The sequence below is a fragment of the Gracilinanus agilis genome, chromosome 1, assembly GCF_016433145.1.
Source record: "Gracilinanus agilis isolate LMUSP501 chromosome 1, AgileGrace, whole genome shotgun sequence".
Classification (NCBI taxonomy): domain Eukaryota; kingdom Metazoa; phylum Chordata; class Mammalia; order Didelphimorphia; family Didelphidae; genus Gracilinanus; species Gracilinanus agilis.
This window is the reverse complement of record NC_058130.1, coordinates 493,517,674-493,535,189: the sequence shown is the minus strand read 5'-3', so window position 1 is coordinate 493,535,189 and position 17,516 is coordinate 493,517,674. Positions and strand designations below refer to the sequence as shown.

Sequence of the window (17,516 nt, the reverse complement as noted above, 5' to 3'; positions counted from 1 at the left end):
TAATAAACTAAAGGCAATAAGATAGGAAAGCACCAAAGCTAAGAGGTTCAGGAAATACTTCAGGCTGAACTTTGGAGCAAACTTGGGAATTTTAACAAGGAGTAACAAAAGATTGTAATCCCTGAATGAAACACAGACTTTGCAAATGCACAAAGGTAAGAATTGGGATGGTATAGATAAGGAAGAAGGCCAAAGAGAATAATATATAATAAGATTGAAAAATATAAGCTGGAACACTGTTATGAAGGGCCTTAAATGCCAAAAAGTTAGATTTATATTTTATACCAGAGATAATAGAGATCAAAAATTGTTAATTGAGAATGGGAAGTAATCTTTTTAGACCTGAGTTTTAGGAATCACTTTGGCAGCTATTTGAAAAAAAGGATCTGTGAAGGAGAGAGACCAATTAAGAAGCTTTTATAAAAGTCTAGGGAAAAGGTAAGAAAATCCTGATGTAGGTCATGACTCTGTGAGAAGAGAAAAGAGGTGGCTATGATATAAGTCATGGAAATAAAATAAACAAGACTGAGCAATCAATTGAATATGTAGAATGAGGAGTTGAAGATGATTCCAAGGTTTCGAACCTGAATGTCTGAAGGGATAGTGGTACCCTTAACAGAAAGAAGGAGGTTCAGAAGAATGATGTATTTCCGGGGAAAGATAATGGGTTCTGTTTTGGACATGCTGAACTTAAGGTGCTTTGGAACCTCCTGATGTCCAAAAGATACATTGACTGGCCAATTGACTAAAATGATACAGTGAGGAAAGCAAGTCTGAGGACTGAGAAAATGGCCATCAAACTTGATTGGATCACCAGTAACTTTGGAGAAAACAGTTTCATGCAAGATTTCAAGGGGAAGGAAATGAACAAGTGGAGAGGAAAAGGAAAAAAAAGAGGATAGACAGCTTTTTTGAAAACTTTAGCTGTGAAAGGGAGGACATACCATAAGTTTTTTTTATTTTAAAGGATGAATGAGGATTGGGGAGAGGTGTGACTTGCATTATATATGCAGAAGAAGAATAAGATACTATATTGGTAAACACTACAACTTAAAGGGGAAAGGTTAATGATGGAGAGGGGCAATCGTCCAAGGAATGAATAAAAGAGGGAATGGGAACAAAGGTGTGAGTATGTCTTGGGTTTGGCAAGAAGAAGGGTCACCTCTTCATCATAGATAGGAAAAGGAGGAGAAAACAAAGTTTTCAGATACAGAGTGGAAAAGAAAAGGAAGCTTATTGCAAACAGCCTCTTATTTTTTCAGTAAAGTATGAGTTAATGACTTCTCTGAGAAGAAGAGGATAAAGTAGCATGGGAGAAGAGAAGGTTTGGAATAGCTGTTGTGAGGAGTATAATATAAAATCAATTAGGAGAGGTAGAGAGAAGATTGAAAAGCAGTAGGAAGTAACACAGTGACTTGTGCCATATGCATCCCAACTCCTCAATTCTAGATCTAGAAAACGCAGTAGACTGAATCTTGACAGGAAATCTAAGAAAAAGCTACAGTGAATTACTTTTCCAGCCAAGATTAGCATGGGGAGACAGTGGGAGGGGTCTGCAGACACTGAATTTAAAGTCTATAGGAACAGCTGTGCAAAAGGAAAAAGTGTTCAGAGCAAAGAGAAATCCCCTACGCACACTGAATATAATGACCTCAACCAGGTGATGTGAAGAGATGGCAAGTGGTAGCCCTGTCACCTCTTACCAAGTTCTGGGTATCACGTTCAGTTCCAGGGTAGAATGAGGAGGGAATGTGCAAACACAAGTGGCTTTCTAAGACCAGGAGCTATCACCACGTCTATGTCATAAAAGAGGAACTAGTTCAGAAGCAAACAGCCAAAGTGTGGCTCAGATCCCAAGATCAAAGCTTGGTCTCACTTCCATCCTCTAGGCCAGTAACGAGGGCAAAAATGCCAGATGGAAGGGGAACCAATGATTCTGTCACTGAATCAGTAGAGACTCCTAACTGGCTGAGAACAGCTGAGTTCTGCAACAGTCTACTCCTTCTCAGACCTAAAACCAGAGCAGGAACTTAAAGAGTTCAGACCGGGGAGACAGTGATCAGACTTTGCCCTGGATCCAACCACTTTGGGAACACTAAAATTTGGAGCCCCTCCCCTGTCTCCACTCAGCTCCAGATTTAGCTATCCCTGAGATTCTGAAATAACATAACACTCAACACCTTAAGAAAGTATCAACAGAACTAGTCCAGACTTTCCTTCCCAAAGTGTACAGAGCTCAATCCTGCCATCAAATATTAAGTTAGGAAGTAGGATGGAAGCTCTAACAAATAAAAAAGAATTCCATCACAAAAGACTATTACAGTGACAGAGATCCTCAAGACACAGACCCAGGGGGGAAAAAAAAGATTCCAAAGCATCCACAAGCAAACTCTGAAAGAAAACAATGGCTTAAGCAAAAATATAATTAAAATACCTGGAAAAGATGAAATAAGAAGGTTTTTTTTAAGTTTGAAATGTCTTTAATCAATGAAATGAGAGCACTAGACGTAAAGAAATGAGCTATGAAATAAGGATTAGAAAGAGAATTAACATCCTGAAACATAAGACATGAAACCTTGCCCACACAACAAATTCCCTGAAAATTAGAATGGAAAAAATAGAAGACAATGATTCCACAAGACAAGAAGAAATATTAAAACAAATAGAAAAATAAAAGAAGATATTTCATAGCAAAAACAATTGACCTAGAAAATAATACATGAAGAAAAATTTAAGAATTATTGAATTATCTGAAAGCCTTGACTAAAAAAGAACCTACACATCATACTTTAAGAAATCTATAAAGAAAACTGTCCCTATCTCTTAGGAACAGGGAGCAGAGTAGAAATAAAATTCACAGGTCACTTCCTAAAAGAAATCTTTAAATGAAAGCTCCCAGGAATATCATAGCCAAAATTCAGAGCTTTCAAGTCAGAGAAAAATATAAGATGCCAGAAAGAATTCCTATACAGAAAAGTCATAGTCAGAATGACAATGTTATTTATCAGTCACCACTATAAAGGAGTGGAGAATATGAAATATGCTATTTCAGGAGGCAAAGGAAACTTCTAGTCAAGAATGAGTTACCCAGTAAAATTAACAATAATACAATGGGAGGGGAGGGGAGAAGATATCTTTATTGAAACAGTTTTCCAAGCATGCATGTTAAAAAAAAACTCTGAGTAGAAAATATGAAGCTCAAACATAGGACTAAGAAGAAACATAAAAGATAAACATGAATAAACAATCATAAGGGACTTAGACATAAACTGTTTTCATTCAAATACAAGAAGATGATAATGTGTCCCCTCTGAAGCCAATTATCATCTGGGTCACAGGAGTCTAATTAGACAAGACCTGAAAGTAGTTCTGTTATGTCTCAATGATCTTAAGAGAAGAAGGGAAAGAAAGGGGAAGAGGAATTTAGAGGGAAAAGGTTATAGAAGATTAGGGAAAATTATCCTACATAATCAGAGTAACATGTATACAAGCAAGGAAGAGGAACAGCTAACATTTAAACGTCATTCTCATATGAATTGATCAAAGAAGGGAGAATACATGCATACCAAATTGGATATGGAAATACATTTTACTCAAAAAAGGAAATAGGAGACAGACAGAAGGGAAAATAGAAAAGAGGAAATCAGAGGCAGATTAAGAGAGAAAGAGAGAGAGAAGAGAGAGAGAGCAGTCCTAAGCAATATTAACTCTAAGGTTGTACAAAAATATAAGTCTTTTTGATGTGGTAAATAATGAGAATAAGAGAGAGTGTCCACGTAGTGAGAAATGGCTGAATAAGTCATGGTTCATAGAGATGACAGACAACTATTGTTCTGTAAAAAATGATGATGGGGATGATGGATTCAGAGAAACCTGGGAAGATTTCTATGAACTGATATAGAGTTACATGAATAGAACCAGGAAAATAATTTATATGATAAAGTCTTAAATTTATATATAAAGTCTTATAATAAAAAGAAACAAATTTGGAAAATTAGAGACTCTGATCATTGTAATGACTGACTGTTTCAAAAGGGTTAATGATGAAAGATGCTACCAACATGCTGACAAAAAAGCAGACTCAGAGTACAGATGACATATATACATACATAAATATGTATATTATACATACATATAGGACATGTCCAATGAAGAAATGTTTTTCTTGACTACATGTGATTGTAAAAGGAGTTTTGTTTTCCTTTTATTCTCAAATGGAGGAGGGAGATCTGGGATTAGAAGGAGAGAAGGTAGACTTATCTAATTAAAAAATAAGAAATAGAGGGGCATCTGGGTGACTCAATGGATTGAGACTCAGGCCTAGAGGAGAGATCCTGGGTTCAAATATGGCCTTCGACACTTCCTAGCTGTGTGACCTTGGGCAAGTCACTTAACCCCACTCTTCTGCCTTGGAACCAATACATGGTATTGATTCCAAGAAAGAAGGTAAGAGTTAAAAAAAAAAAGAAATATAATACAAAAAAAAATAAATCAATTAGGAAAAATAAAAAAAAGATTGCCTTAATTCTGTGAAGGCCCTGTGAATATTAGAAACACTGTGACTTCCCAGATCCCAGCTAAGAAGTAACAGGAATTCAAGAGCAGAAGATAGTGTCACTTTGAGTTATAAACTACAGGGTAAAGATAAGGGAGAAAAGTAATGCTAGAAGAGGAATGATCCCATGAAAGAATCCTGAGGGCCAGAAGAACAAGGTGAGAACGTGACAATAAAGAACAGATTTAGGAGAAGGGAACATAGGAAGAGATGAAGTGATAGAAGAGTCTGGTCAGAGAAGTAAATTTCAGAATTCTTGGTAATGGGAGAAGAGCCCCTGTGAGTAACAGAAAGATGCCGAGTGCGTGCTATGTCTGGTTGGCTGAGCTGGTGAGCAGAATGAGGACCGTGGAGGCGAGGGCTGGAGTGAGGAAACCTCAGAGGAGGATTAAGTGCTGAGTGCCTGTGGGAAGGGAGAGGATGAAAGCGGCCGCAGGTGTCGGGACATAGAGAAGATGCCAGCAGAACTGGAAAGGCTCCTGTCACATCACATCCCCACTCCATCCTTCTGTTGCTCCCTTTTGCCTGTAAGATAATATATACAAACCACCCAGAGTGCTTTTTTGTGTTCTCCACAATGAGACTCCAAACTATTGTTCGGTCTTATTTCCCATCACTCCCCTCCACCCACTGTGGTAGCCAAACTGGTGTGCCAGCTGTTTCCTTGTCTTTGGCCGTCCTGGACATGTCATCTTCCACCTCTACATAGTTGCACCAGCTGCCCCTCAGACCTAAACATGCTCCTTTCTTGTCTCTGCTTTTTGAAATCCTCCTCTTTCTTCAGCACTCTCAACTCAGCAGCCATCCAGCCTTACCTGATCGGCTCTAGCGTGGTATATCCCCCTCTTTAAGCTCTGTTATAGTTATTCCTTTGTTTGTTTAGTGTGTACCTCTCCTCTCCACCCCACAGCAGAAGGTAAGCTTCTGGAGGTCCCATACCGCTGAGGTTTTGCATGCTGGGGTCTAGCACAGCACCGTGCACAGAGTAGGCGTTTAGGGCATGCTTTTTGAATTGAATTATATTGATCTTTGCAACTCTCCAACAGTAGTGAAGCTGTAGCTAATACTATTATCATTTTACATAGGAAGAAACTTAGGCTCAATAAATTAAGTGTCTTTACCCAGATAGAGTCAGCTACAGGATTTGTGAGAGATAACAATAATAGGAGGTTTTCAGTACAGCGGTAGGAAATATATTCTTATTTGACCACGTTTACTTATATTAACCAGCTTTCCTTGAGAGCAAAAAATAAAATTAAACTGAGGAGGTTTGGTAGAAGAATCTGTGTTTACTTTGGGGATTTTTTTTTAAGTTAACAGGTGTTTAAAGGGGACTTATTTTAACTTACGCATTTTAAAATCACAATTTTAAGTCGATATAAATGAGTAAAGTTAAAATAACACATATACAATATAGGAGCAACACATGTTAAGTTTCATATTACAAATATGTTTAAAAGAAAGGAAATCTTTGGCAGACTGGGTAAGGAAAACAACTAAAGTCTCTAGGGCAAGTATTTAGGCAAATAATTCTTTGGGAACTAAAAGTAATTTTGTAAAAATTCTTAATACCTTAAAAAATAAAGAATAACTGAGTCTTACTTAAAAAGTGATTCAGTTTCTTACTTTGCCCTCTAAAACTCAAGCCATCTATACCTTTAGTGAATGAAATAGGATTCTTAAGTGATAAAATTACCCCAACACTAAAAACTTACTTTTAGTAAATGTTAAGCTCAGTTAAAAAGTAATGTGAATTGTTTAGTCATTAAAAAAATAATTTAATAAAAAAAAATTTGTTTACTTATGGAGATAGTGAAATTAATAATGAACAAATTTTAAGATTAAACAAACTTTAATTAGTTATATCTTGTTTACAAGCCAAGACCTGAGTTCAGGGTTCTGTTTTTCTCTTGCAATAGAGGTAGGTGTCAGTGATGTCATTAACTGCCACAGAAGAAATAGGGAACCATGAACAAGGCTTTTGGCAGAAAAAACAACAACACCCTTTCAGTTTACCTTTAAGCTTAAAATAAATAGAAAAATTACTTTATAGAGTGCCTGTCCAATATATGCATGCCCTAAAGGGATAATCCAGGCTTTTTATTTCAGAAGTTTTCAGCTGGGTTCCAGATTTCGGGCTAACAACACTGGGACAAACCTCTGAACTTACGAGGAAAAAATAATAGTCTAAGGCTGGGTTTACACAGTCAAAACAGCAAGTTAATTCTGTTTTTAAAGTAACTCAAATTGTACAATACAAAAACTAAAATGAATTCTAACTTAATTTTTCACTTTTCAAATTACTTTCTTAGATTCATATAAAGGAATGGCTGAAAGTCACAGAGGATAACCAAAGGGGAAAGGGTTGAAATTTCAACCAAGGTAGTACCTACGCCAATAAGTTCATAGGCCCATTGAGGCATTAAAGTATCAAACTTTTCATCTCATCTCATATTTGCACTACAAGTAAGGGGAAATTTACCCTAAACTGCTCTCAAATGAATAGAAAGTGATTGTTAATTTCAATTTTAAAAATTCTCCAGGACTTGTGATTAGCTTTTTGTTTATTACCTTTAGTTTCTTTTCAATGGTAGATAATAAAATACGGTTGATTTCAGTTTTAACAAATCTCTATGATTTGTAATTAGATTGCTATTTAAATATGAAGCTTCTATTTTAATAATACATAATAAAATACATGCCACAACAAAGTGATCATTAAGCTTATCTCAGTGCCACACCAGAAATTATCTAAGGCCAAAGGTGAGGATTTTTTAAAAATAACTTTGGTCATCTAAAACACAGAATAGAACGCAGGTAAGCTAAACTCTCACCTTTTCAAGCTGTTCCTGTATAGGGTTGGAGGTTTTATATCCAAGATGTAACAACATTGCTTCTGCTGCATTTCTTTTAGCTATCTTCTTACTAAGGCCTATTCCAGTCGCAACTGCACTGCCAACCTTAACCTGGTAAAATGAAAGGAAAAAATTAACAGTAGCCATAAAAAATTTAACTTCATGACATTCTTTTTAAATCCTTACTTTCTGTCTTAGAATCAATACTGTGTATCAATTCCAAGGCAGAAGAGTGGTAAAGGCTAGGAAATGGGGGTTAAGTGACATGTCCAGGGCCACACAGCTAGGAAGTGTCTGAGGCCAGATTTGAACCCAGGAGCCCACATCTCGTCTCTAGGCATAACTCTCAATTCACTGAGCCTCCCAGCTGCCCGCCATGACATTTTTACATAATAAGCTCTAAAGGGAAAACTACATTCAGGGAGACAGCTAGGTGGCTTTTGAGAGTTTTTGAGTTTTGAGAGCCATGCCTAAAGCCAGGGAGGTCATGGATTCCAATTTGACCTCAGATAATCCCTAGCTATGTATTCCTGGGCAAGTCACTTCATCACCATTGCCCAGCCCTTACCGTTCTACCTTAAAACCAAAAATACACAGTATTGAATCTAAGATGGAAAATTAAGAGTTTTTTTAAAAAAAGGACTACATTCAGTTTTTCAAACTTTCTATAACTCATATCATCTCCTAACTCCTCAGCTAGTGTGCTTTCATGCAATTCAGAAAGTGTTTAAGGTACACACCATATTTTACGTTATTATAGTTCCTCAAGTGAATTTCTATAATTTTTGCATAAAGAAACCTTTTGGAGGTTTCTGCATATTTTTTTAAATTTATATGCATATCTTACATGAACAAAAGGACAAACATTGATCTTCGTCAGTAAATAAAAATTTCAAAATAGTAACATAAATCACTAAGTTTTCATTTCATAAAGTTAGGTGATTTTGGAAATTCATTCGCCCTTTTATTTAAAAAAAATTTTTTTTAAACCCTCACCTTCCATCTTAGAATCAATACTGTGTATTGGTTCCAAGGCAGAAGAGTGATAAGGGCTGGGCAATGGGGGTTAAGTGACTTGCCCAGGGTCACATGAGGAATTGTCTGAGGACAGATTTGAACCCACCCACCACCTCTCAATCTACTGAGCCACCCAGCTGCCCCATGCATTTTCTCTTTTAAACCAAATCATCAAAATAGGATTTCATTTATCTATTTATTGAAGGGGTGAATAATGCAGGCCTGTGATTTTATAGGTATAGGAAATATCCTCCACTAAGGAAAAAACCAGCAAGTGAGTCACAAATTAGAATTTTAGTGAGTTTTCTGAAACACTGTGAGATTAAGTAACTTGTTCAAGGTTATCTAGCATGTATAAGTCAACAGCAAGACTTGAACCCAGATGGCCCTAACTCCAAACCCAGCTCTTTAACCACTGCACCACACTACCTTAATACTTAATAATAAAAACTAAATTAGCCAAAGAAAGCCTAACTGATACACAAGAATTGACTCACTGACAAAAATTGGTACATCATTTAATCTGACATCTCATTTAATTTATAGTTGAAATTATAGGAACAAATAAATTAAAAATGTAAACATTAATTTCATAATGGAAATGAAATAAATATTATATATATGTAAATGTTAAGAGTAAAACCTTTTTATTAAACTCATAAATTCATTAGTTTAACAATTAGAGTTTTATTTAGGTAATGATAATTTATTTTGAAACAAGCTTCAATTAACATAAATATGGAAGGTTTTTCACCTTCATAAATTATTTAATTAATAAGTCTAAATAAATTAAGGAATATGAAAAAAATCCTAAAATACCATTTGCTAGTTAAATAATTTAGTACTTGATCAAATAATAAACATCACAGTATTAGCGATCATGTCAAAAAAAACAAAGGGGGGAAAATTATTTTATGCTACATGATAAATTAAGTCCTAATATTTCTAAAACCTATGAAACCAAGTTTGGACATTATTATGTTTTCTATCAAAGATTAACATTTTAAAAAATCTTTCCAAAATTAGCTTTGGGAATAGAATACACAACCAATGTCATCAGAGATTTTCTTCTGTTTATCTAATGGCCAATACAAGTAATTGGATCCATTTCATTACATTCAAATTTACTCTTTTTGTGACAGATAAAAATGAGCAAATTATCTCTGGATACTTTACTTCCACATTCAATTAAAATAAATGAAAACATTGCTTAAATAGTTTATACAAAAAGCCTTTTACTTTGATAAGGTTGCTGAATGCTATAATGAATCCACTGGGACTTCTGGAGGGGGGAAAAAAAGGCAATATGAATTCAGTGTGAAAACATTTAAAAGCATGGCCAAATGTCTCTGCTTAACTAGAATGTTTACGAATACCCATAAAATAGAAGCCTGCTTAAGAAAAATTCTGAATTCCTCTTTCAAAAGAGTTCTCCATAGACAGAGGCCTATTTTATTTTTTTTTAAGGACAAAAAAGCTAGTTTTTAATACACGTTCTATATTTTAGAATTTTTTTTTTAATCTTTGGAGTTCAAAGAAGGCTTTCTGGAAGTCTTCAAATCTAAGAAAGCTAGGCTGAATATGATAAAAAGACTTCATGAATGGTCAACAAAGTGAAAATACTACAATAGCACTCTTCTCTTGTCTTAATGGCAACCAGGCAATGCAGCCACCAAAATAAAAACTTATTTATCTGGGGAAGAAAAAAACCATTTCTAAAATCTAAAAAAATGAATAAATTAAAGATTTAGTTTTTGTGATTTTCAAAAGAAAAGTATGATCAAAAATGTATTTATAGTCAGTTTCTCTCTCTACTTCTGCTATATTGCTATTTTCTGGCCATACTAAATTTCTGAAATATAAATCTAATTATAAGGCTGTTAAGGCAGAAAGTATTCTATCAAAAGTATATAAGGCAAAATCTTATATGGCAATCAGACTAGAAGAAATCTACACACCTCAACACCTGAGGAAACATTATTTTAGTGGGCCAAAATCTCTTATAAAATTGTTATTGGAAGAAGTACAAACCAAATTGGGAAGTTCTGGAAGTCTTATAACAAAGTCTTAATTTTTTCAAGTTTATATTATAATTTACTAACTAAAACATTTTAAGTGAATGAACTTAAATCAAAGTGGCTGAACTAATAGGCCTTGGGACAGCTTTCACACAAGGCATTCTCTCTTCTCTATTCCACAGTGCTTCCAGGTTCATTTGAGAATAAAAAAGAAGGTGGAAATTAATTTCTTATGGGAGTTCTAAATACAGTCTAAGTAGAAACTGAAATAATGAAAAATTGCTTCTGAGATAACTGTAGGCATCATCTTGACCTCCATTCAACCTTACTCTTGTGTCTTCCCACCTTTCCACTTTGTATACCAACTTATCATATTATCCATAAATTGGGTTGCTATAATATAAGATTATTATGTGATTTACTATAATGGAAATTAAATTCTCTGAATTTCAAGAAGTCTGTCCATTCTAAATGTCTAAACTACTAAGATGTCAAGGTAATATCCCTTCTATAGAAGAGAGTATAGGCTATGTAAAAAGTTTGTAACAAAAACGAGCAATGAGTAGATTAAAATTAATATGAAACAAATAAGATACACTAAAGCAGATCAGAAGGACAATTTTAGACATTAAGAAACATAAAAGAAACCATTTTCAGGGTCAGCTGGGTGGCTCAGTGGATTGAGAGCCAAGCTTAGAGATAGGAAGTCCTAGGTTCAAATATGGCCTCAGATACTTCCCAGCTTTGTGACCCCGGGCAAGTCACTTAACACTGTAATGCAGGGGCTAACTGCAATACAAGGAGATAGAGTGTAGATGGTATAAGGCCAGCCCAAGGGGCCCTTAGGCAGATGTAGAAGTTGATATGTATAACAGGGGTCCTGCACCTAAGCTGAATGAGTAACAGATCAACGCTCTCACTAGCAAAAGTCCAGACCCCTTTAAGATCAGGATTCTCTGCCTCTGCCCCTGGAGAGGCTGGAAACAATTCTATTGGATAGTTGGTGTAGTTTCCAGGAAGGAGGCTGGGACTTCTTAAAACTAAACTGTTTGATAAAGTTTGCCAACTAGAGCTAATAATCTCATCTGATTGCTGGTGATAATTGGCCCTTGATAAGGTAAAGGCAATGGCTTCAAAGATCTTTAAGCTTGAGGTTAAATGGGTTTATTGGTAATTAAATTGAATCAGGTAAAAGGGAGTTGGAAAGTGGGTGAGGTAAGCTAAGATCTTGATTAAACAATATCACTAAACTACTTTAGGAAAATATAGAAAGATCTTCTTTAGGTGCAGCAGTATGAGAAAGCCTTAAGGGCAATCTCAACTCTGATACTCTTAATTGCTGACCCAGGGCTGTGAAGCCCTGGGTCAGATGCTGATGTCTTGATAGTAGAATTTGTCTTTTACTTATAATGAGGGTTGTTGGGTATGCCAAAGAGCTGTTGAATTTGGCTAGCAATGGTAGTTGTTCCTACCTGCCTAAAGAATCTACCCAAAAACCACCCTGGCCACCTAGGGGCCCACTTTTCCACCCTTTCCTTCCTCACCCTGGAGTTCAGAGCCAGAAGTGAAGTCAGGGGTCTGAAGACCCCCTTTTATACCCTCACTTCAACTGGCACCCTGGCACCCGACCTGGGCCCTCTGCCAGGTTCTGTGTTCTAAATTGGCGACTGCCAGCTTGCAACCCATGAAAACATGGTTGCAAGATTTTATACATAACAACCCCATTGCGTAGCCCTTACCACTCTTCTGCCTTAGAACCAATACATAGTGTTGGTTCCAAGGCAGAACAAAAGGGTTAAAAAAAAAAGATAGAAACCATTTTCTTGGGGGTCAAAACAGTGTTATAATTCTCTCTGTAACTTCTTAGTATAGCCCAGTAGTTTACATATCATAGGTGCTTCATAAAAGGTCATTATTGCTGTCATCATAAAACAATATGATCCTTTTTATGCAATTTTATTTTTTTTCTTCTACAATCTTACCCAAATTTATAGCCCTTCACAAACTGTATTCTTCCTATTTTTCTAGTCTTTTTACAATACACTCCCCTCCTTGTACTCTACAATACACCAACACTCACTCACCTTCTTGCTCTTCCCCACACATAATATCCCATCTCCTACCTCTATGCCTTTTCATCAGCTATCCCATTGCTGGAATACTATGTCTCCTAACTTTGAGAAATGTGTTAAGAGGTCAGATCCCTTGAATATAGTATGTTTCAGTATTTTGAATTACAAAAACATTTTTTAAACAGTTTAACTTTTATTTTATTGGATACATCATTATTCGCTAAAGCAAAGGTGAGAGAGCATTCAATTTGCCCCTGCCAAAGCCTTGGATTATTGAAGTATACACAGAAGTGAAGAGAGAGCTCAGCTATCTTAGTATAGATATTTATTAATTACAGGAGGATTCATTCTGACTACTTTCTAAAAGAGACAGTAAGTTACTTAAAGGCAAGCTCTCTGGCACATATTTTTAAATTAATAGAATTGATTTCCAAGTATCTCAGCTCTTCTTCTCTTCCATCTCCACATCATAGAAGGCATCATCTAGCTGACAGATATGTATATGTAGATTGTGTCTTTCATGTTTCCATTTTTTCAATTCATTCTCTCAAGATAAACATTCACAGGTTATTCTTCAAGAATTAAGGCTGTAACTGTTTATAAAGTTCTCTTGTTTCTACTCATTTTGCTGCTTATGATCTCATGTAGTTCTAAATTTTTACAATTAATCTCATTGTTGCTTACAGCACAGTAGTATGCCATCACAACCATATACCACAGTTTGTTTAGCCATTCCCCAATTGGTAGACATCCCCTCAAAGGTCTTTGTCACTACAAAAAAAGAAGCTGCTATAAACATTTTGGAACAGATAAGTGCTTTTCTTTTTTCTCTGATCTCCTTGGGAAATGGACCCAGGTCTAAGGGTATACACAGTTTTATAACTTTCTGAGTGTAATTCCAAATTGCTCTCCAAAATGATGGGATCATTACACAGTTCCATCAACAGTGTATTCATGTTCCCATTTTTCCACATTCTCTCTAACATCTGTGTTTTGCTCTTTGTCATTTTAGCCAATCTGATGAGTGTTAGATGATATCTCAGCTGTTTTGATTTGCATTTCTCTAATCAGTAGTGATTTGGAGCATTTTTTCATATATCTAATAAGTCTTTAATTTCTTCATCTGAAAATCATTTGTTCATTTTGCCTATTCATCAATTGGGGGATGACTCTTATTCTTATAAATTTGACAGAGTTTTCTATATATATATATTAGCTATGAGTCCTTTATTCAAGAGGTTGTCTTTAAAACTTTCTCCCAATTTTCTGTTTTCCTTCTAATCTTGGCAATATTTATTTTATTTGTACAAAAAATTTTAGTTTGATGTACTTAAAATTATCCTTTTTATATCCTATAATGTTCTCCATCTCTTGTTTACTCATAAATTCCTCATCTGGGGACAGATAGGTAGCTCAGTATTTTGAAAGCCAGGCCCAGAAATGAGAAGTCTTACGTTCAAATCTGGCCTCAGATGTTTCCTGGTTGTATGATTCTGAGCAAGTCACTTAAATCCAATTGCCTAGCCCTTGCCACTCTTCTGTCTTGAAACCAATACATAGTTTTGATTCAAAGATGGAAGATTACAGTTTAATATGTAATATTAATACCATTAATATTCATTAATATTATTTAATATAATAAATTCCTCATATATCCATAAATTTGATGGGTAATATGCTCCCATTTCTTCTAATTTACTTATATGTCCTTTTATGTCTCCATCATTTGATCTTATCTTCATGAATGGTATAAGATTGGTCTATATATACCTAGTTTCTGCTAACCTACTTTCCAATTGTCCCAGCAATTTTTACCAAATAATGATTTCTTATCCCCAAATCCTGATTCTATGATTTTGCCAAATATAGCTATAATCTTTTACTACTGTTTGTTGTACACCTGTTCTGTTCCACTGATCTACCTTTCTATTTCTTAGCCAGTATCAGACAGTTTTGAGAACTACTGCTTTTATTTGAGTTTAAAATCTGGTACTGCTAGACCTCTACATTTTTTTACTAATTCTTTTAATATTTTTTATCTTTTGTTCTTCCAAATGAATTCTGTTATTATTTTCTTTCAGTCAATAAGATAATTTTTTGGTAATTTGATCAGGATGGCATTGAATAAGTAGATTAGTTTAGGTAGGATTGTCACTTTAATTATTTTGACTCTGTCCATCCATGAACAAATAATATTTGTCCAATTATGTGGATCTGACCTTATTTGTGTAAAAAGCATTTTATTTTATTTGTTTTTATAGTTCCTGGATTTGTTTTGGCAGGGATACTTCCTGGTCTTTTATTCTATCTATAGTTGTTTTAAATGAGTATCCCTTTCTATTTCTTCTTACAAGTCTTGGTCAGTAATATATTAAAAAGCTGATGACTTATGTGGGTTTATTTTATATCCTGCTACTTTCCTAAAATTACTGATAGTTTCAACTAAATTTTTAGTTTAATCTCTATAATTTTCCACATATACCATAATATTGCCTGAAAAAAGAAATAGTTTTATTACCTCTTTGCTCATTCTGATTTCTTTAATTTCTTTTTCTTCTCTTATCGCTATTATTGGCATTGCTAATAGTATGTCAAATTATTTTAGTGATAATGAGCATCCTTGTTTCCCTCCTGATCTTACTGAGAAGGCTTCTAGCTTATCCCTGTTACAAATAATATTTGTTGATGATTTTAGATGGATGCTTTGTATCATTTTAAGAAGAAATCCACCTATACCAGTACTTTCCAGTGTTTTTAATAAAAATGAGTTTTGTATTTTTGAAGGCTTATTCTGCATCTATTTATATAATCATATGGTTTTTATTACTTTTGTTTTTAATATGATCAATTAGGTTGACAGTTTTCTTTTTATTAAACCATCTCTGTAAACTGGAGGAATTCCATGTGAACTGGAACAACCTCCAGGAATTGATGCAGAGTGAAAGCAGCAGAGCCATAAGAACATTGTACACAGACTGATGCACTGTGGTAAAATTGAATGTAATGGACTTCTGTACTAGCAGCAATGCAATGATCCAGGACAATTCTGAGGTGTCTATGGAAAGGACTGCTACCCACATTCAGAGGAAGAACTACAGAAATGGAAACACAGAAGAAAAACAACTGCTTGAACACATGGGTTGAGGTGGACATGATTGGGGATGTAGACTCTAAACAACCACACCAATGCAGCTATCAATAATATGGAAATGGGTTTTGATTGATGACACATGTTAAAACCAGTGGAAATGCACGTTGGCCTGGGGAGGAGGTAGGAGAGCATGAACATGAATCATGGAACCATGGAAAAATTTTCTGAAAAATAAAAATTCAAAGTTGTGGAAAATAAATAAATAAATAAACCATCTATGAATTCCTGCTGTGAATCTTGTTTGGTTACAATGTATAACCCTTATGATAAATTATTTATCTCCTAGCTAGTATTTTATTTAGGATTTTTGCATCCATATTCATTAATAAAATGATTTATAATTTTCTTTCTCTGTTTTCACTCCTCCTTGTTTAAGTATCAGAATCCTATTTGTTTCATAAAAAGAGTTTGGTAAAATTCTTTACCTGGAATTTCATAAAATTTTTTTAATATTAGAATTAGTTGATCTTTGAAGGTTTGGTAGAATTCACTTGTAAACACGTCTGGTCTTGTTGCTTTTTGGTTAGGAAGTTTGTTTATGGCTTGTTCAATTTCTTTGTCTAAAATAAAATTATTTAGATTTTCTCCTCTGAGAGTCTAGGCAATTTATTTTTTTGTAGGTATTTTTCCATTTCACTTCACTGTCATATTTCTTCTTGTATGTCCAGCACTTGGCAGTATGTCTTGGACTGCAGAGAAGTTCCTCAATATATCTAAATGACTGACCCCCTTTAGGAGTCTGGACAGTTAGTCAGATAGCTCTCTCTCTCTCTCTCTCTCTCTCTCTCTCTCTCTCTCACTCTCTCTCTCTCTCTCTCTTTTAGTTCCCTTCCAAACACTTCCTCTTGGCCCTGTTTCTATCTGATAAGACCACCTGTCAACCACTTTTCTTTCTCAAAATCACAAATTCACAAAGTATCATAGTTTGCATAGTCCTCAGAGACCAACTAGTCCATTTTAAACTTGAACAAGAATCAACTTTTTAACCTGTAAGGGAGCTGTAGGTCACTATCTCCTGAAGCAGCCATTCTACTTTTGGACAGCTCTAATTATTAGGAAGTTTTTACAGACATCAAGCCCAAATCCTCCTCTCTGTACCTTGTCCCAGTTCTGCCCTCTGGGGACAGAACATGTCTCATCTCCCTTCAAATTCTTGAAGACAGCTACCATGTCTCTAATTTCCAGAAAGTAAAATACTCCAGCTGCAAATTGCAACATAAATAAGATATGTTCAGGATGATAAACTGTGTCATAAATAACGTGTGTGAATCCCTCCCACACAGCCTTGAACTCCTCACATTGTCTATCATTAATGTCCTTGATACTATGCCATACCAAGCAAGAGAAGCAGGCAGGGAGAGGAAGCCAACATTACGTCGTGAGCCTATGCATTTGTCTGATAGCATTCAATCCTGTTTGACCCCAATTTCATATTTTTACCTGAACTTCAGGTATTCTATATTCCTGTAATATTAAAGGAATCTCCCTAGTGAATAGTTAGGGATACCTGTATCAAAAACTCTCTCCGGCGAGACTTTCCTCTGTCAGACAGAAGGGCATAGTCTGGTTCCTTTTCCTTTCTGGCTTGTTGAATTTGAGCCAGGCAGCTAACAGGATTCATCCCTTGACCATATTCTGGGTCAGCCTAAAAAACAGTTGTAAAAAAAATTGTAGAAAATTTTAGTATTTTGTTCTCCTAACTGAATTTATCTATTTTTTCTATGCAAATTCTACGAATGGAGAAGTTTAAACTTTTGAAGAGCATCTTTTATGAAAAATTAAACAGAGGTAAAACTGATAGCAAAAAAAAAATGTTTACATTTTAAAGTAAGCTATTTAATCATAGAG

At 35.1% G+C, this 17,516-nt stretch overlaps 1 protein-coding gene across 1 annotated transcript in view; it reads right to left on the bottom strand.

Annotated features, from left to right (window-relative positions):
* Positions 1-17,516, bottom strand: part of STAU2 (staufen double-stranded RNA binding protein 2) — a 364,991-nt gene that overhangs the window by 220,505 nt on the left and 126,970 nt on the right. The window contains exons 6-7 of the mRNA XM_044665848.1: positions 17,176-17,313; positions 7,390-7,521 (exon numbers count right to left, since the gene is read on the bottom strand). Coding sequence (XP_044521783.1) covers positions 7,390-7,521; positions 17,176-17,313 — 270 coding nt within the window. The remainder of the gene's footprint in view (positions 1-7,389; positions 7,522-17,175; positions 17,314-17,516) is intronic.